Source organism: Gymnoscopelus braueri, assembly GCF_963280865.1.
Source record: "Gymnoscopelus braueri genome assembly, chromosome: 7".
Lineage (NCBI taxonomy): Eukaryota > Metazoa > Chordata > Actinopteri > Myctophiformes > Myctophidae > Gymnoscopelus > Gymnoscopelus braueri.
Genome location: NC_137608.1, coordinates 25,243,308 through 25,263,486, shown reverse-complemented (window position 1 = coordinate 25,263,486; position 20,179 = coordinate 25,243,308). Strand labels below are relative to the sequence as shown.

At 43.3% G+C, this 20,179-nt stretch overlaps 1 protein-coding gene across 2 annotated transcripts; it reads left to right on the top strand.

Moving 5' to 3' along the window:
• The first annotated feature begins 4,124 nt into the window (after positions 1-4,124).
• On the top strand, positions 4,125-19,930 carry ercc6l2 (excision repair cross-complementation group 6-like 2). 2 transcript variants are annotated; one of them, XM_080433389.1, is made up of 21 exons: positions 4,125-4,246; positions 4,671-4,727; positions 5,359-5,777; positions 5,879-5,995; positions 6,315-6,508; positions 6,706-6,799; positions 7,248-7,315; positions 7,488-7,695; positions 8,085-8,225; positions 8,729-8,845; positions 9,006-9,125; positions 9,205-9,276; positions 9,763-9,908; positions 10,151-10,246; positions 10,699-10,798; positions 12,162-12,314; positions 13,543-13,641; positions 14,891-15,893; positions 15,997-16,151; positions 16,663-16,844; positions 18,191-19,930. In XM_080433389.1, the coding sequence occupies exons 2-21, from the start codon at positions 4,703-4,705 to the stop codon at positions 19,389-19,391; spliced, it is 4,710 nt and encodes a 1,569-aa protein (XP_080289515.1). In that variant the 5' UTR covers positions 4,125-4,246; positions 4,671-4,702; the 3' UTR covers positions 19,392-19,930. The 2 variants fall into 2 exon arrangements, with proteins under 2 accessions (XP_080289515.1, XP_080289514.1); XM_080433388.1 differs by having other exon boundaries at positions 15,997-16,166.
• Positions 19,931-20,179: the final 249 nt, after the last annotated feature.

Below are 20,179 nucleotides of genomic sequence, written 5' to 3'. Positions count from 1 at the left end.
GTGATAGAAAATGACCTTCCCACATGGTTTGAAAAGAAAAAGTGAACTACCTCTAACAATAGAGGAATTTGTTTGGTGAAAGGTCAAAGTTCAGAGAAATGTGAACTCTAGGTCACACAATCAAACTTCTTTTATCTCATGGATTTCTTGGATCCTAACTGTCCATATGGGCCCCAGCCATTTGTGCCAGATTACATTTTCTGCCATTTTGCGTTTTCTTCAAAAAACACTTTTTGCAAAAACTCTTACAGATTTGGTTGAAAACTCACACGAATAGGGTACACATTATCTCTGGGGTCATGTGATCAAGATGTATACGTTTGATTTCTCAGATCCCATTCCAAGTGGCTATGACTGACTTCCAAAGTTTGTGGGCAATTAACCCAGCCTGGCAGAGACCTATGCTCAGAGGAGCACACTTTTCTAGTTATTACTGCATGTGTCCTGGAGAAGCACCTTTCTAGTTGTGTCTTGCATATGTTAGGACAGGTAACTCATTGTGGTACAGGATTTACAATTCAACAAAAAAGGATGAAACTGTGGTGGATATACACACACAGGACAATGATTGAAGATGAAGTACAGTTATAATTCACAATGTTTACAATAGTTTGTTCCACTTTACCAGAGGCAGCTACTTGCTTAGCTTCCTTAGCATAGGTGCTGTTGCCTTTAATAGTTAATACACACCTCCTCGAGGAGTTCTCAGACATCACCAGACATACCTTCTCATCCGTCCGGCTATCACCAGGTCTTCTTTTATCAGCCTCAGGACATTCCCAAAAGCCAAAACGGCAGTGATCACCCCATTTGGGCTTTTTGAGTTTCTCAGGATGCCATTCGGCCTGAAAAATGCTGCCCAGACCTTTCAGCGTTTGATGGACACTGTGCTGCGTGACTTGTCGTTCGTTTTTGTCTACCTGGACGACATCCTGGTGGCCAGCACGTCTAAGACAGAGCACCTGTCACACCTGCATATTCTCTTCAGTTGTCTCCATCAGCACGGCTTGATCATCAACCCAGCGAAATGCCAGTTTGGACTGTCTTCCATGGATTTCCTCGGCCACCACATCACTACAGCCGGGGCGGTTCCACTGCCATCGAAGGTGGAGGCAGTGCTGAAACTCCCGCAGCCAGGCCATCTCCCTTAAAAGACAGACAATGACATGAAGAAGTCATCAAGGAATGTCATCAAATTGTAACACCCAAAGAAGAGTAAACAACATGGAGGTGAATCATATGAAGCAGTTTGATCAATACCCTTGAGAGAAATGTGTATGTGTATGTGTATGTGTATGTGTATGTGTATGTGTATGTGTATGTGTATGTGTATGTGTATGTGTATGTGTATGTGTATGTGTATGTGTATGTGTATGTGTATGTGTATGTGTATGTGTATGTGTATGTGTATGTGTATGTGTATGTGTATGTGTATGTGTGTATGTGTGTGTGTGTGCTGTGTGTGCTGTGTGTGTGTGTGTGTGTGTGTGTGTGTGTGTGTGCGCGTGTGCGTGCGTGTGGATGGCCTGTACAGATACAGTAATACTAAGATATATTTATCTGTTGTTTGGGTCAGATTTGAGTGCCATCAACATTATTTATACGTGTATTTGGTTGTGCTGTGCATCGTATTGCACATGGACATTGCCAATCTACAAGCTATGATGCATGGTGAGCTTGTAGATCAGCTATTTTCAATGAACGGCACCGGTACGCAACTAAGTATAAATCAGGCGTGAGGTTATCTGTTGCTATGCAGAGCACGTTTGTAAAAACACAAGAGTAACACTGTCTCTGTCCTCCATCCCCGTCTTGGGTGCAACGCTCCAGATGAGGCAGGCCTAAGTCCGCTCTCCGCCATGGTACACTGCCATACAAAAATGGAACTTTTTGTTCCTGTTTTCTCAACACTGGGAATTTATAGGGCAGCTGCCACAGATGTTCCCATAAAGAAAGTCCAAACACTGATGTCAAACGGTTTACATACTGCACTAGATCTCACACACACACACTTGTTCTCTCACTGAACCGCAAGGGCCTTCCCTGGCCTCATTTACAATAATACATGACGGCTCACGCAGATAGAGTTGGGGTAAATAGATCTGTGGTTGCAGATAGGGAGGGTCAACAGTCTATTGATGACAGATGGCTTGTCTGTTGATTTCAGATGACCACCTAAGTGGCCGCTGTTTTCTTTCATTGAAGATTTATTTTATTTTTTTATTGTGGTTGTCAATCCCTTTACATAATTACTAGTAAATGCCAAATGGTATAAATTTGTTTTTTTTTTACGAGAAACTTGAGTCTTTGAAAAGTGATTATATGTTTTAAGTAAGTCATCTATGTTCCCTCAGCTCTATGATGCCTCAGTGAATATCCCTTCTGATATACTTGGAATACTGTATCTTTGTTCAGTTCTAAGTTTTCTTCATTTTAAGCTGAAAATACATTGTGTAATCTTCAGAATCAGAATAGTTGTAGCGCTGTCATAACTGCCACTTGTTTCTCATCATGGGCTAGGTGTATAGACAATGGTTTACTGGTTACAATAATATTATCTCTACCAGAAGATTATGTTTTAGCTCCTGCTTAAGTGTGTGTGTGTGTACAATATATTATGTAGGTGCAATCACACTCACACTCACCAAGATATTCTCGCACACTAGCACGCTCTTACATTAACTATTGAAAAGCTCTGTCACTCACTAATGAAACACTCTAGTTAGTACATACATACTGTACATACTCTGTAAACCAATTTGCATACTCTGCAACATTATGTTTACCAGTCTGAGACAATATGAGAAACACATAGGTACAACTCATATGCATAATTTCAGAATTCTGAAATTACCCCGAAGTAACGCCCATATACTAGTGAGATTAAAATACACAACTGAAATTAGTCTAGCAGCAGGGGCCCTCAGATTTTGAGGTACCCCTCCCCAAGTTAGAACTAAACATAAATACCTAATTCTTTTTTTATTTACAGACTTTTGTTTCAGCCAAATACAATAAATGCAGACTTGGGACACGTTTGATGAACCAAACTTACCAATTCATGATTATTCGTTATGGTAACAGGACAGGTGGGCACCAAAACCATCTGGGCACTAAGGACAACTGGGCACCAAAACCATCTGGGCACTAGGGACATGTGGGCACCTGGACGAGTGGGCACTTAGGGGTGGAGATAACTGGGCACCTGGACGAGTGGGCAGCTGAATTAGGATTTGTGTCCACAAGTGGTTTTTAACCTATCTCCACCTAAATGCCTAAATTGTAAATTGTAACAATAATGATCTTAATTTAAATCTTGAACATTGCTGCTTTTTTTATTTGTTTTTATTTTTTTATTATTGTTGCTACAAATCAGTGTTGAGGAACCAAAACCAAATAAATATTGGGTGCGTTCGAAAATACAGCACTGAGCGCACTGGCCAATACAAACTAATAGGCGAGTGTGCTCCGGTGCGTAATTTTCGAACGCGCCCGTAATGTAACAACAAAAATCTCAACCTTGTGAACTCAATGCAGCACTTTCTATACAACTCTGGGAGAACGCTTAAAAATATACGATACTCTAAGGATATAACTTTACGTTATTCTTAGTAAAATATACTTACAATTATTAGCCAGTTGAATTCATTAGATTTTATTTTACAGTAAGTCATATGTTTGGAAAGTGCGAGTCTTGTTGTAAAATATATAAACATCGACCACTAGCCACACACAGTGCTCAGTGTTGCCATGTCCGCTTATTATAAGCGACTTTGGGCTTGTTTTTCTGTACAAGTTGCTTGTAAATATTGGGCTTGTTTTGTTTCTAAACTAATTAAGTGTACTTGCTTATTTAGGCTTGCTTCCAAAAAAATATATTATTATTTAAACCAGTGGTTCTAAAAGATTTATATGACAATGTTTTGTGCCCAGGGGAGCATTTGTGTTCCAAATAGTCCACATTTTATTGCAAGAGTTTTTGAAAATAGCAGATCTAAAAGCTCACAACGCGTGACGCGTTGTGAGCTTGTAGATTGGCTATTTTCAAATAGTTCTCATATGGCCTTCTTTTGGGCTTGTTTTCCTAGACCCTGGTTGCTCATTTCTCTCACAAAATATGGCAACGCTGGCAGTGCTGTTGTTGCCAGGCAGAGAGTCAGTGCGTTTCAGATAAACAAAGAGGCTTTAATATCCACAATGAACTTTCTCCTTGAACACAAACAACAACCTTAGTCTTTTATTCAAGGTAATTAACGGAAACAATCAATATATTCTTAATATAAACCTCTGTATGCAGATTTCCAGTCTAGGGCTAGCTAAGCATGCTAACTAAAGCTAACTTAATATGATTTAATTCTGATTTGTAATATTTACCAATTCGTTGTTCTGTCTTTTTCTTCTTTTATGCAGTTTTTGTGTTTTTATTTATTTATTGCACTGCTGCTGCTCCTCTTGTAAACTTGTATTAATTTGTATTAGTTCTAATTGAACTTTTAATCTATGCTATTTTAATGACCTCTTCCATTAAGGAAAAGATTCCAGCCTTCTGCTGCTGCCTTCTTCCTTTTCTCGCACAATAATTTGTTTTATTTGATAATTGATATGTATTGTTTCTGTTTTATATTACAATGTGCTAATAAACTAAAACTAAACTAACTTTACATCCACAGCTTGAAGAGAAGAGCCTGGCAATGCTTTACTGATGGCTTCAGCATCTGATGTCAATGGTGTGACATTTATTTGACATTTCAAATGACTCTTTAGCTACTTCCTCTCAATCTGTATCTTATTATTGTCAATACAGTGGTGGAAAAAGTTGTTTTACTTAAGTAAAAGTAGCAATACTGCAATGTAGAAATACTGTTACAAGTAAAAGTCCGGAATTCAAAATTCACTTCAGTAAAAGTACAAAAGTATTGGTGTCAAAATGTACTTAAAGTATCAAAAGTAGAAAGTACTCATTATGCAGAATGTCCCATTTCACAAGTTTTCAAATGTATAAAAATCTTTTCAAAATAGCAGCTTGTAGATCGGCTATTTTCAAATGACCGAAATGTATGTAGGGCTAAAGTGGTTAATGTATGTTTTGTAATAATATAAAAAATCTAGTAACTAAAGTTTTCAAATGATTGTAGTGGCATAAAAGTACAGTATTTGTCTCTGAGATGTAGTGGAGTAGAAGTAAAAGTATAGAAAAATTGGAAATACTCGAGCAAAGTAAAAGCACGTCAAAATTGTACTTAAGTACTAGTACTTGAGTACATCTACTTAGTTAATTTCCACCACTGCGTCAATATAGTAATGACAGAATGCTAGATTACAAGTTAACCAACCAGTTTACGTCATGTCTTTTAACAGTAACATGGCACGAAGGTGACAGATGCCTGGCTCCCAGCTCTAGAGATGGAAACCTGCGAGAAGCCACAATCCAGAGACTTTTCCCTACCCTTGATGGCAACGATACCACTGCATCTGTGGTATTTGCTGAGGATGCAGAGAAAGGGCAGAGGGAGGAGGAAGGCGTGCCTGTCTCAAAACTCCAGAAAATAGGTTCTAGTAATAACTTGACAGAGGAGAAACCTTTTTTCCCCAGCAGTTTCAGACACCATGGGACCTCTGAGCCCTTGGTCATGTCTCAAGGCGAGGAGGTCCCATACACCATCAACAGATACCTGAGGGACTACCAGAGAGACGGCATCAGATTCATTTATAACAACTACATCCGATCCAGAGGGTGTATCCTGGGGGATGACATGGGCCTGGGGAAGACTGTACAGGTACAAACAAAGTCTTGCTCCAAAACAATTTATTTATGCAATTTGTCATTTGTCTATTAATCCATTGACATCTGTTTGTCGGTCTGTCTTTTTCTTCTTAGGTCATTGGTTTCCTTGCTGCTCTGTTGCACAAAACTGGGACATGGAAGGACATTGAAAACAACAGGCCTCAGTTTCTATTGACTCAGGTGCCCTCCCAGCAGAGTAAACCTAAAAAAGTAGGTATTATGTAGCAGTCTGAAGGTGATATCAGAATCACAGCGTGAATTGTTTTGGGGAAAAACATGCTTTACTATTACACAGTATATAATAGTATATATTAGGCTATATAGTATATAACCTAATACAGTATATTCCCTATTATTTTCATTGTATGAGACAGACATACGATGCAAGTGCTGCTGTGCCCCCTTTTTATTTTAGTTGCATTTGATATTTTATCCATTATAGCAACTTCATTATAGGGCTGTAATAGAATATGTATATAGGCTACGCCCTGCCAACATTGTGCACACATATCTGTGTAATTTTGTCCAGGTATTCCTGATCGTAGCCCCACTGTCAGTGCTTTATAACTGGAAGGATGAGCTTGAAACGTGGGGTCACTTCCGGTGTGTGGTTGTCCACGGGCTGAGAAAAGAGGAGGAGCTGACTCGTATCAAGAATGGACGCTCTGAGATCGCCCTCACCACCTATGAGACCCTCCGCCTCTCTCTGGACCAGTTCAATAGGTAGGCCTAACACACACACACACACACACACACACTCTTTTTTTCGTGCACAATAAAAAAAACGTTAGACGTGCCTCTATCTTTTTAAACTCATTTTTGCACGTCAATATTGTTAAAGTTACTTTTACCTTGTATGGAGCTCTATATTTTACATACTTCCAGTTTGTAACAGAAAGTTGCATTTATGCTCCCTGCAGCATAGACTGGTCCGCTGTGATTGTGGATGAGGCCCACAAGATAAAGAACCCCAAATCCCAGATCACCCAGGCCATGAAGGAGCTGAGATGTGAGGTCAGAGCTCTACAGTATGGTGCCACAGTTGGGATTAATTTGCTTTTAGTATATCGTTGCCAGTCTGATTTTTCATTTGTTTACCATTGTGACTAAAAGGAAGGTAAAACATAGTATCTCTTGGAGTGCCCTGGTGGCTCAATTGGTAAGAACACATACCACATAAGTAAGGCTATAGGCTATATACACATTATTTAAAATCACAGAGCTACATATAGATAAGGATATGTTCCACATTTTGTAACAAGGATACAGTACATTACATATTTTGTGTCAGCAACAGCTTTGCTCTCCCCTATTGTTTCTCCTCTTTGTGTCTTACTCTGAATAGTATGCTAGCAGTGCACTTATTGCCACTAATACAAATGCTATTTTGGCACCAATTTCATGATATAATTTGTATCAGTTTTTAGATATTCATTGTGTTTTGACTATTTTACCATTTTAGATCAGAATCGGTCTCACCGGCACCATCTTACAGAATAGCCTTGAGGAACTCTGGTGTGTCATGGATTGGTACGTGTCGTGTACGTCACTTTTTTTTATTCAACAGCACACTATGAAAGCACATTTATTTAACACATTTTAAAGATGTCAAGTCATTACTGATGATGTGGTGTGTGCCGTTATCTCCATCTTGTCAGTTTCCTACTAATCTAAATGTTAAACATGTCTTATATTCTTATAGGGCGATACCAAGTTGTCTCGGCAGCTTGGGTCATTTCAAGAACACGGTTTCATTTCCAATTGAGCAGGGACAGAGACACAGTGCAACCAAGCGCACCCTAGCAACAGCGCGGAAGGCCGTCCGGGCCCTGGCAAAGACGATTTCCCATTGGTTCCTCAGAAGGACCAAAGCTCTCATCAAAGATCAGCTGCCGAAGAAGGACGACAGGGTACGCTAAGACAAACTGACGCAAGCTCATCACAGTATTTAACCTAAAACCCATTGTCTAGTACAGTGGTTCTCAAACTTTTTCATGTCAAGGACCCCCAAAATGATGTTTTTTGGGCTGCGGACCTGTCTTAAAAACAAAAAGGTGCCAGGATTTTTCAAAAATAGCAGATTGAGTGCCGCGCTATGAGCTTGTATATCTGCTATTTTTGAATAGCCAAAGTATAAAATATGGTTAAATTGGTTAAAATGATTGTGACGCCATATTAAGTAGCTTTGCTGGGGACCCCCTGGTACCCCCCCAAGGACCCCTGGGGGTCCCTGGACCCCACTTTGAGAACCAATGGTCTAGTCTAGTAGCTACTGTGTTGTGTGTGTGTTTTTTTCTAGGTGGTGTATTGTTCTCTGACAGACTTCCAAGAGACGGTGTATAAGACAGTCCTGGAAAGTGAAGATGTCACACTACTCCTGCGCTCCGCAGAAGAGTGCGACTGTGAGAGTGGACTTACTCGACAGAGCTGCTGCTATGAGGTTAGTTTACTCCTGGGTTTCCGTTTAAATAAACATTTTAGGTGATGGTATATACAATTTCTATTTCTTTTGCAATGCTGGAGCATATGTAAGAAAGTTGAAATGATAGCAAAGAGGCCAGATATGTCATGTTCTAGGCACTGGGAGGCAGACTGGAGCCCAAAGTTTGATGGAATGTATTTAGGTAAAAGAAAGCCGGAAGGACAAGCGTATGAATAAACTTTGAATTATTGCAACCTTTGTCAAATAATCGGTTCATATAAATAAAAGAAGAGATTTCACACCTTGTTTTCTAATCTCTTTTTTTTCTTCAATGTGCATTTTGCACACTATATCATTGGACTGAGATTTGTTTTTGTAACAGTACTTGTGTAGGCAGGATTTATTTATTTATTTTCAAAATTAAAGGTGGAAAAACTCTGTTAAAAAAAGTACTCATGTATCTGTAGACTAGGCCTGAGATAAAGTAAACTATGGCTTTGGCTTTCTTCCTCTTATTGCAGACAAACTCAGAGGGTATGGGAATGAAGCAGCTCTACTTTGGTTACTTGGCCATGCTGAGGAAGGTAGCCAACCATGCAGCACTGCTCCAGTCCACTGCAGGCACCAGCGAGCAACAGGTAGCGACATGTCCTACAACTGATATTGTATCGTAGATCATGACCACTCTCTCAAGTGTTAGGCGACACTAAATCTTCACATGGGTTACCGAGCAGACTTCCCACTGTGGTTTGGGATTCACTGACACTACTCATTGTGTGGTTTTCTTTTCTTTTCCAGAAAAAGTTAGTCACAAAGGTTTGTGAGAAGGTTTTCCAGAAGTTTCCGGACTTTGTACAGCGACGCAAAGACGAAGCGTTCGAGGCCATGTCAGACCCCATGTACAGTGGGAAAATGAAGGTGTGTGTATGTTACACAGTCACCCACCTAGTGCAGGAGGAGTTACATTTTGGTTAACATCCCCATGCTTCCTCTTCAGGTTCTGCAAAAGTTGCTGAAATATTACATGCAGAGGAGAGATAAAGTGCTTCTCTTCTCTCTTTCCACTAAGGTAAGTGGTGTATATTCATGCATGTGAGTATGTGTGAGAAAGAGAGAGAGCACATTCTAGCTGTTGCTTTTGTTGAAGTGGATGACTTGTTTACAGACCAAATGGTAGAAGGAGACATGGTTTTCTGTTGACATGCTAGATTAATAGCTAAGCTTTGGGGTTTTATGCGTGAGAGCAATTATGGGCTTTTTAGACTATTAGCTGCAGTGCAAAGTTTAACGGTTGTTGTCACCTGAGACAGTATGATAACATTTCCTGGCTTCTGGCTGCTATGAGGTCATATTTAAAGGCCTCTAACTTGACTCTTTATGGATCGCAGTGCCAGCACTTGGTTGTGCAAGCCTAAATGGGACAACTATTAATATGTATATAAATGTAATGTTTATGAGCTGGCAATGTATCTCTTAAATACATATTCAGAACATACAGTTAGAATTACTACAGTGTATATATATAAAGCTGATGGGTGTGTGTTGGAATTCCCAGCTATTGGACGTGCTGGAGAGCTACTGTATGGCCGAAGGGATAGACTACAGCCGAATGGATGGTACCACCAACGCCAGAGAAAGACTCAAGATCGTCAAAGAGTTCAACAGCAGCCCTCTGACCAGCCTCTGTCTGGTTTCTACCATGTTAGTCTACCTGTCAACCGTCACCAGCAACAGTTAGCTGAATATGTTCTGCTAAATTCATTGTTACTAAAGCCTGATTTATACTTGGTAGCATGCTGAAAATAGCCGATCTACATTCTCACAACGCGGTGCGTGACACGTTGTGAGCTTGTAGATGGTAGTCTATTTTCGGTGCGTGACACCGGTGCGCAACGAAGTATAAATCAGGCTTAAAATTGCCTATGTTTCATTTCTATTCTCAGGGCGGGTGGTCTTGGTCTTAATTTTGTCGGTGCCAATGTGGTGGTGCTGTTTGACCCCACCTGGAATCCTGCTAATGACCTGCAGGCTATTGACAGGTAGTTTATCAGTCAAGGCAGATCTTCTACATTTCTTGCTTTGTATCTTGTTCTTACCACATGAAGTACCATAGACAAATTATTATCAACCTTATAATGTCAAGGAGCCCTGTTTAATATGCATCAGGCCACTTGACTCCATTTGATACTTTTCTTTACTAATCCACATTGTAAAATCTTGTTAATTTAACTCTGAGATTGTACAAATGGACTTGTAAGAGTCCATGTGGTTCCATCGCTACATTCTCTGAGTTACAGACCTGTAAGCGTCCATTTGGTTCTTAACTATCATCAATAGTTTAATTGGGGACCCTCTGTACTCCCTCAAGGACCACTCACTGAGAACCAGTGCCATAGACAGTAGCTTAGCCTGGCCAGTAATGCTGATTTGAGACACATCACATGAAAATGCATTTAACCTTTGTACGCATGATGACATTTTGTCTCGTCAGGGCTTATCGTATTGGCCAGTGCAGGGATGTGAGTGTGCTTCGGCTGATCTCACTGGGGACCGTGGAGGAGGTTATGTACCTCAGACAAGTTTACAAACAGGTACTGGACTGTTAACCCTGCATTCACACAGCCATCAACTTTGACAAGTTGATGAACTCTCAGTTACTGTGAGCGGTACTTAACCACTTAACAAACTAGCCTATTCTAACCATGTCATAATAGGTGAACATTTGGCAAAAATAGCAGTTCTACATGCTCACATTTTGAGCTTGTGGATCAGCTATCTTCAGCAAAGAGATTTATTTGGTGTAGGCAGCCAAGTATAGAGAGGGGACTCCTGTCAACCAAGTATATAGGGCAGCAACGCCTATCCTGTGGGCCGTCAGGATATTGCAAGTGGGCGCCCACAACACTACGATTTTAAAGAGGCTGTGCCAAGAGGCCGTGCCACGATTTTAGTACTTGGACTTGAGGTCATATACCTTCCATAATATTAATATCGTAATCACATTACTCAAAATAACATACCTGTCATGTCTCACCCGATGTGAAGGCACCTCGACAACCTGGAAATTAAGAGAATGTGGATCTTCTTGATAATCTGTGTAATCCATACATACCAAACAACAAAAACAACAGCTAATGTCTTAGTCACACCGTCACCAACATTGTTGTTGTCGAGCCGATTGACAAGCAAGTCGGAAGCGCACAGGCATGTGTGTAGTCTGCACCAGATTCAGAATGATGTCAGACTCCATCCACATACTGTAGACAGACCTATTTTATACTTTGTCGAAAAACAGTGTTTGAAAAACAGTGCAGAATAATAGTGAAAATAGCCGATCTACAATCTCACTAATCTCTGAAGACAGCACCACTGCCCTAAACATGTGGTGGTGTTGTTAGTAGGAATAAACACATAAGCACCCGGGAGGAAGTGGACTAAGAAGGGGGAGGAGCCAAGCCAAGTTCCTTTCTCTACACAAAAAAAGGAGGTGGTGCCCCCAGAGGCAAAAACAAAGGGGGGGAAAATCTGCTGTTTTCACTATCTTTGAAAGTTATTGATCTGTGTCTACCTGTATGACATGCCCAAATAGATTGATTACTTATCGATTATTTTATTAAATGATCAATGATCAATATTTTTTTATAATCTCTTCCGTTCGATTAACTGTTGCACCCCAGATAATTGCATGTACAAAAACAAGGGATTATGTCAAAAATAAATGTATCCACTTACACATCATCTTCAGTAGTTTCAGTAGGTGATTGGTAGATGTGGTTTTCATTATGTAAAAGTTGAACTGCAGCACCAGGCTAAGGCCTCAGTGTATTTAAGGCTTATTGAAGTGAAAGTTCCTTGTCTGGCCTTGAGGCGCTATAGGTATATTTAGACATGTATCAATTAGCCTATGGCAATGACTTTATAGCTAATTACTGTCCCTTCTTTGTCATCCTTTAGCAACTAGAGTCTTCAGTGGTGGGCAGGGTGAGCGCCCGGCGGTACTTTGAGGCGGTACAAGGGACCGATGACCAAAAGGGCGAGCTGTTTGGGATGAAGAACCTCTTCAGACTGCAGACCAAGGGAACCTGCCTCACACGCACCATACTAGAGGTCAGATTTCCAACCAGATCCAGATTTTATTTTTTCCAAGTTGAAGTTTTTGACATTTCTGTGCAAATACACACACACACAGACACACAGACACACACACACACACACACACACACACACACACACACACACACACACACACACACACACACACACACACACACACACACACGCACACAGTCACACAAGACCAGATATATTGTGCCTAGTTTCAGATGCATTCTTCACCTATAGATTCTGCATTTTAGTTACCAGCATATGCATCGTTTACTTGTCATCTCTAGGCATACCTTACATCATTGCAGTGTGCTTCTCTCCGTCACCCTATTTAAGGGAGGATCACACAAATAACGGGAGGAGATATTATGTTTGGTTGAATACGCATTCCAATTTGAGAAGGTCTGTTTTGCGTGGAAATGTATTTCTCCACCTTTTAAAGAGCAGATCTATATTAGCACAGGTAGTCTATATTAAAGTAAGATTGTAAGGGAAATGGCTGTAATTACAGCCATTTAAAAAATAATCAAAACGCGTTCTACAGCAGTGGTTATCAGGGTTTCTTTTCTAAATCTGTCACTGTGACAGTATACAAATTGAACCAAATGGACCCTGACGGGTCCATTTGGTTCCATTTGTATACTGTCAGAGTTTATGGAGATCCTTGAAATGTAAAAGTTTGAGAACCACTGGTCTGCAGATAAACAGTCATGCAATGATTACTGGAAGAAATCAAAGACATCCTTGAATGTATCACAATGTTTCCAATTCCATCCTGCTGCCATAGTACATTATATCAGAGGATAATGTCATGCAGATTGCGAGCACAAATTGTGCGCTGCACCTTTCATGTACGGGCGTAAATTTTCCTCAAACTTAATTTATACTCTTGTCATAGGACACGTTGTGAGCTTGTATATTCGAGTCAAGCGACACCGTTGTATGATGGAGTATAACTATAAATCAGGTTTTAAAGTCTTAACCGCATTCATCCTGACATCCCTATTTCGGGAACACTTTCGAAAATTTAAATTACTTTTTACTCCCCTTCAGAAATAGCGAAAATAGCAATGCTATGCATTGTGAGCTTGTAGATAGTCTATTTTTGCTATTTATCATGCAACAAAGTGTATAGGGCTTAAATGGTTATGGCTCACAAAGGAAGGAAGACAAAAATGTGATCGTGCTAATGTGAGGTTGCAGGACTAACATGGGTTTTTCCTCTTCGCAGCGAGAGGGGCGAGTGGAAGCTGGCGTAATGATGACCTCCTGCACGCAGATGGACGACGAAGAGGGGGAGGAGGAGGAGAGGAAGAGGGCTGTTGTTGGCGTGAGTAACTCTCGATGTGCTCAGAGACCCAGAACGCAGGGCACTAGTCTTTCCCATCCCTCATTCCCTCTCATTTCCCAGGCGGCCCACACATCCCTCCATTTCCCACGTGAAAAATGGTTCTGAACCTCACACATGGGCCTTCCTGTCTGTCAGTCAACCAACCCACCTCCCATGTAACCTTTTTCCGCTTTGTCCTCCATCCCCCCTACATTTCTTCTCTCCTTTTCTCTCTATACCCCTCTTTCTCTCTTTCTCTCTCTCTCTCTCTCTCTCGCTCTCTCTCTCTCTCTCTCTCTCTGATGCTGTGTCTAACAACAGCTGGCCATAATTACCTAGTGTCCTAATGGAGGGAGCAGACCACACTGAAGCCTATCTTTTGCTGTTCAGCTGTTTATTTACACAGCAATGCCCCTTATCATCCCGTGACAGTTCCCAGCCAAGGCTCTCTGCTCTGCACAGCACAGCACACGGTCCTCTTTATGGGACTTTCTAACCACTGAGGCCATTCAGAGATGCAGGACCATCACAACATACACACCAGGGCTTCATAACACATCGTCGCTGTCGGGCGGGAAAACTTGTATGTCCAAAACCGCTACTTCTCCGAAAAATAGGAATAAAGTGTTTCCAATGTAGTTATTATTTTGTTCACAAGCTCTTGTTAATACTTTTCATTGGTTAAATCTTCATAAAACTCACAGACAGACTTAAAGGTTCCTTCCCAACGGCATGCATAAACGCGCACACACATGGAGATACTGTCTCTCACTTGCATGCACACACACACACACACACACACACACACACACACACACACACACACACACACACACACACACACACACACACACACACACACACACACACACACACACACACACACACACACACACACACACACACACACACTCTCTATTATGAGAAGAGTCATCTGGTTGGCAAATTTTGTGAACTTAGCATCACTGTTGGTGGTCGTTCTCATAAAGGTCCATTCACATAGATAGAATGTCTGTTACAGTGCAGCGTATTGTTTTTTTTCTCACATTACATCAACTCTGTAGGGCATGTGTCATGTTTATGTTTATTATGATTTATGGCTTCAGGCATCTGGCAGTTTTCCTACAGAGGACTGTCAGATGGATAGGTCTGAATGGATGAGACTGCTTTCATTTTTCATTTCATTGCCGTGTTTGAGGCAAGTACTTTTCATTGACAGTGACTTGGTGTTACTACTATTCTGTCACAGGAAAATGGCCCCAAACTGACTGATGAAGCAGCCAAGGAGAACAGGGATGCATCAGGGACTGCCAGAGCGGTGCTGGACTTCAGCAGTGGGAGTGAGGATGAGGAGGGGTGGGGGGCTAGGAGGAAGGCCCCGCACCACAGTGGTGTGGACGAGACGGGGGCCGCGGACGCCTCGACAGATCCCGGCCGGCTGAGTCTCCTCCAGCATGGGTTCTCCAGACTGCTTCAGAGGGCTGTGGTGAAGCCCGGGTCAGGGCTGGGGGACAGTAGTCACAGCGAGGGGGAGTCTGGGGGAAGGAGCGACTTGGAGGATGACGGGAAAGTTACAGGGAGCTCAAGGAAGACAGACGGCCCCTCGCCTGGGGCCCCCCAAGAGCACGCCAGGATGAATCGCTCGGGCGTTTCCAGGGAATCAGAGACAGGGGATGGGAGGAATGGAGGTAGAGGAGGACCCTCTCCATTGGACGAGCGGGACAACGGCGGGAGAGAGAAATCTGGCCTGAATGATGCGATGAAGGCAAAGAACAGGATAGTGGAGGAAGGAAATGATGGAGATTCGGGTTCAGACGAAGCAAAAGCTACCAAGGCCAAAACGTTACGCAGAGCACATCACGCCGCGTGTCACTCCGACGAGTCGGACGACTTGGAATTGGGTTCGGTGACTCGACCCAAGAGGGCAAGATGGGGAGACAAAGGACGAGGGGCTCAGCCCCGGTCCAAACACACTGACCACATAGAGTCATTCACTTCCTCAGATGAAGAACATACTCAGATTAAGAGACCTATGAGAGGCCATGTTACAACAACCTCACTGAAAATGGAAACACACAGCGCCGGCGTGTTGAGAGATGGACAAAGAGGACAGACAGGTGGTCATAAAGTAGCAGAAAGGACAGACAGGGTGGGTCCTCCCGAGAGACCCAGAGCTGTCTCATTCACAGGACTGACGTCTCCGACAGCCCCAGGATCCAAAGGAATGGAAGCGACCATTGACAATGTGCTAGGTGAGATTCTGTCTGTCTGTCTGTCTGTCTGTCTGTCTGTCTGTCTGTCTGTCTGTCTGTCTGTCTGTCTGGTCTTAAATTGTACATTTGTATTTTTTTATAGGTGGGGTACAGGGGGTGGTATATACTCACTCTAACCAGCGCGTAGTGGGCGGAAGCAAGGCGGAGGAGCGAATCAGCAGGGCTGCACAGCGAGACGTGTTTGGACGCAACATGTACTCTCAGCTCCCAGCCAATCAACTTCTAGGCTCCGAGGAGGTCGATTTCCCATTGGTAGTGGTCTAGTACAGTTTACACGCTTTTGTAATTATATTGCCCCAAATCTGAAATATGTTGTTGGTTCTATCACTTGTGAGTTCTCACATGACAGTAATTCTGTGATGTTTTGATTAACCCCATGAGTGCTAAAGAATCTGAATATATGGGCCGTTCCAGAATTGTGGGTACATTTCGATTAGAAAGAAAACAAATACGAAATAGGAATGATTTTCTGTTAAACTTATTTATTATGAAAAACCAAATAATAAATATAAAATTGGTTTATCTTGGAGATGCTGCAATTCTGGAATAGGCCATATGTATAATCAAATGTTTTGATTAATTTGAAAATTGAATTCCTAAAAAAGAAAAAAAAAAATAACATTAAAAACAATGATTGAGCATGAATGTGTAGCCCTGAAATGTAGTTCCCGTTTAAAATTGAACTTGCTTGACCAGTAAGTGAATTGACCCAAGCCCTGACTATGGTTACATCTGACCTGGCTTCCAGAGTCCAGAGTCTGATGATGAGACTCCTCCAGACTGCCCGCCCATCCCTGCTGTTGTCCGAGAGCAGCTGGCAGCTAAAGAGAGGCCTCGCACGGACCACCCACCCACCTTCACCTCAAAGACCATCCACCGCACCGGACACACAACCTTCATCATTGGACAGACTCCCCGAGCTATATGCAGGTACGGAGAGGAGAGCAAAAATATTGAATGTATGCATGCAGGAGAAATTACATAAGGACAATGAGAGAACTAATGGGGGATATAATGGAGGTGCGCGGGGAGACAAGCCTGCGGATAGGCGAGTATAGACCAGAGGAGAAGAGCAGGGAATGTGAATAGTGTGAAGTGCGGGCGGAGAATGCAGTTGGCGAGATGAGGACAGGAGGGCTGGGAAGAGGAGAAGGAATTCCTGGCAGCGAGGGGGAAGTAGGCCAAATCTCACCGCAGTCACAGTGTTGAGCGCCCCCGCCTGGGCTTGAGGGGCTGTCTGTGCGTGTCGGTACGTACTGTATGTGTGCAAGTGTGTGTTTGGAGAGAGTGAGAGACCGAGAGAGAGAGAGAGGGAGACCACCTCTGAGCTCTCCCTCCCACCTATTTCCCAGCATCACGCCAAAGATTACCCAGTTGTATTCAGGACTTTTCCCCTCCCCGAACCACAGCCCTCCTGAGACCCCCCCCCCCCCACACACACACACATGGATTGCCTGAGGCCTTCCAAACCCACACGCGCGTAGACACATCCTTACATGCGCACATAATGTACACACACTTGCCTCCGTCTTGTTGCGTCACTCTCGCATATCCCTCAACACACACACACACACATCCCTGTGGCACCAATCTCACTCCCCTGGGGAAGACTTGTCTTTGCTCAGGGTCTCGATAGGGAGTGAAAACATACACTGGTTATATTGATATCCCTTCCCCCCCTCAATTAACTCTGTCGTTAAATGATTTAAATCTGCATGCGCAGCGGTTTTTACTGCCGTTTGCTTTTATTTATTGTTTTTCCAATGAAAGCCACAAATGGTAGCAACACCTCGTAATGCCGCTGCGCCACTAGTGGCTTTGAAGTATTTCTGTCCCAGAGTCTGGTTAGACCAAACGTTTTTAATGACTGACTGGGAGCTGGGGGGGAAAAGAGACCTCATACTGTATGTCTGTCTGGATATTAGCCTGTATATTATGTAGGGAACTATTCATCTGAGGCTGAGCCTGATGGAACCACAGAATATATGATTAATGGTATAGGCCTGCAGCTACTGTACTGTTGCCGTTTCAAGTAACGCAGCACTTTTTTCCTGTGGTTCTCTTAAGTAGCTTATGTTCGCATATGGCAGATGTAATCCTATGTTAACTACGGGTTTCACAGCTCAGTCAGCTTAAATGGATGTTAGAAGGTGTGTTTGGCGAGTTCTGCCTCGAACGTTCTTGCATCCGACATGGTGAGTGTATGAAATGTGTGCGCATTTCTTTATGCACGTGCAAATATACTTAAAAAAACATTTTGCATGTGCTTCTTGCAGGCAGCAACTGGAGGAAATGTCTGCAAAGTTCCAGTCACCTTCAGTCCGTCAATTTGCAGAAGAGGTTCTGAGAAGCAGCTCGGCCCAGAGGCTGACCTGGCTACAAAAGTACTACACCTCACTGGACCACCCTGAACTGGCCAACATGGTCAGAAAACACTTCCCAGAACCTGACTCAGCCCAGCCCCAGCCTGAGACGACCACCGCACAACCCCCCTCCTCATCATCATCCACATCCAAACATATGGCCACAAACAAAAGACACTCCCACAAAGCCGGTATAGAATCTCACTCTCGGTCGAGAACCGCACAGAAGTCTGGTCCACGACGCCAGAAAAAGCCCAGAACCCCATACAGAAATATTGAAGAACCCCAGATTGATGTTCCAAACCCTCAGTTAGAGGAGCGGGAGGAGATGGCCAGAGAACACAAGAGGATAAAGAGGGCTAGTGTTTCCACTTGTGGAGCCTTCACAGCTACTGCTGCTATTGATGGTGGTGGTCTTGGCTCAGACATGGCCAGCAGCAGTGGTATGGGGCCCGGGAAGGAGGCTGCTGCTTTCCTGGACCACAGAGACACAGATACCCCTTCTTCTCCGGATGTCAGCCATGGTCAGCCCGCCACATCATCCAAACCCACAGCGCAGGGAAGGGAGCGAGAGCCGAGGCCCTCTGCTAGGACCAGTGGAGCTGCAAGGATTCAGAGAAACAACCTTCACTCACCGTCTCCTCCCAACGATGCTCCGTCCACATCCAAGGGCCGCCTGGGATGCCTCCTCACAGATCTGATAGGAGACACCTCCATTCTGGACGACTTGTTTAGATCTAAACCCAAGGCTGCACGACCCCCTAAAACACCCCCTGCCTCAGCAAACTTAAGCAAGCCCACCACGACCTCGGCGCTCGCGCCAAGTCCTGACACTACAGCAGTTGCACGCCCGCCGTCCACTCCCATCTCACACACACCACCAGCACTCATGGCCACTTTGCCCTCCCAGAGGTCAAAGGGCAGCCGCAAAGACTTCTGGGACATCCTGAACGAGGGAAATGAGGAGAGCATCAACAAGCTGACAGACCCGTCGGAGGTGGAGAGGGTCTGCGTTAGTAATACCAAGCCCACGGCTGGGAGGACAAGAACAGGGGAGGATGGAAAGAGCGCTGGGCTCTGGAAGACCAATGATAAGTTCCTATGGAAGAGATGATACACTAGAGACAAGGGAGCTTTTCTTAGGGCTCTTATTTCCTTTTTTTTAACATTTTTATTTAGAGTAGCCAATTATTTGACACCTTTTTCTCCGCAATGTAGAGACGTTAAGCCAATTCATTCCTCCCTCTGCTTACAACTGCTGTTGTACCCTACTGGCTCACTTGCCAGTGAGGAGCCCCCACTGGGAGGAAGTAGAGCCTTCCTCCCGCTCAACATTCCCCACTGACAGGTGCCACCCTCAGGCCCATTGGAGTGTGTGCAGTGACAAATATCTACCTCGCAGTCCGGCTTCCCTCACCCAAACACGGGCCAATTTTGGTCGTCTAGACACTCTGCTGGAAGCTGGATGCATGCCAGTGGATTCAAACCCACTCCGTGGTGGTGGGCAGGTACTTTACCCCTGTGCCACCAGAGCTCTGTGATCAGAACATTTGGAACCATTTAAGATGTGAGGCCGATTCTACAAAGACCTTCTAAATCCTAACCTAAGTTTTCTGAAAAAACGGGTGGAAACCTGTCCAAAACTGTTCTTATTATTTTTTTAAAACGATTTCAAGTAGTGAAAATAGACGATCTACAAGCACACAACGTCTCGCGACGCTTGGCGTTGTGTGCTTGTAGATCTGCTATTTTCACTACTTTTGTGCGACACTCTTGTATGATGAAAAAAGGCTTTAATTTATGAAAATAAAGAATACAAATGTGAAACCTGGAGATGCGAGGTTTCTGCTGGACAGCGACGATATAATGACACGGATGCTTTCCCGGATTGAAAGGTATAAC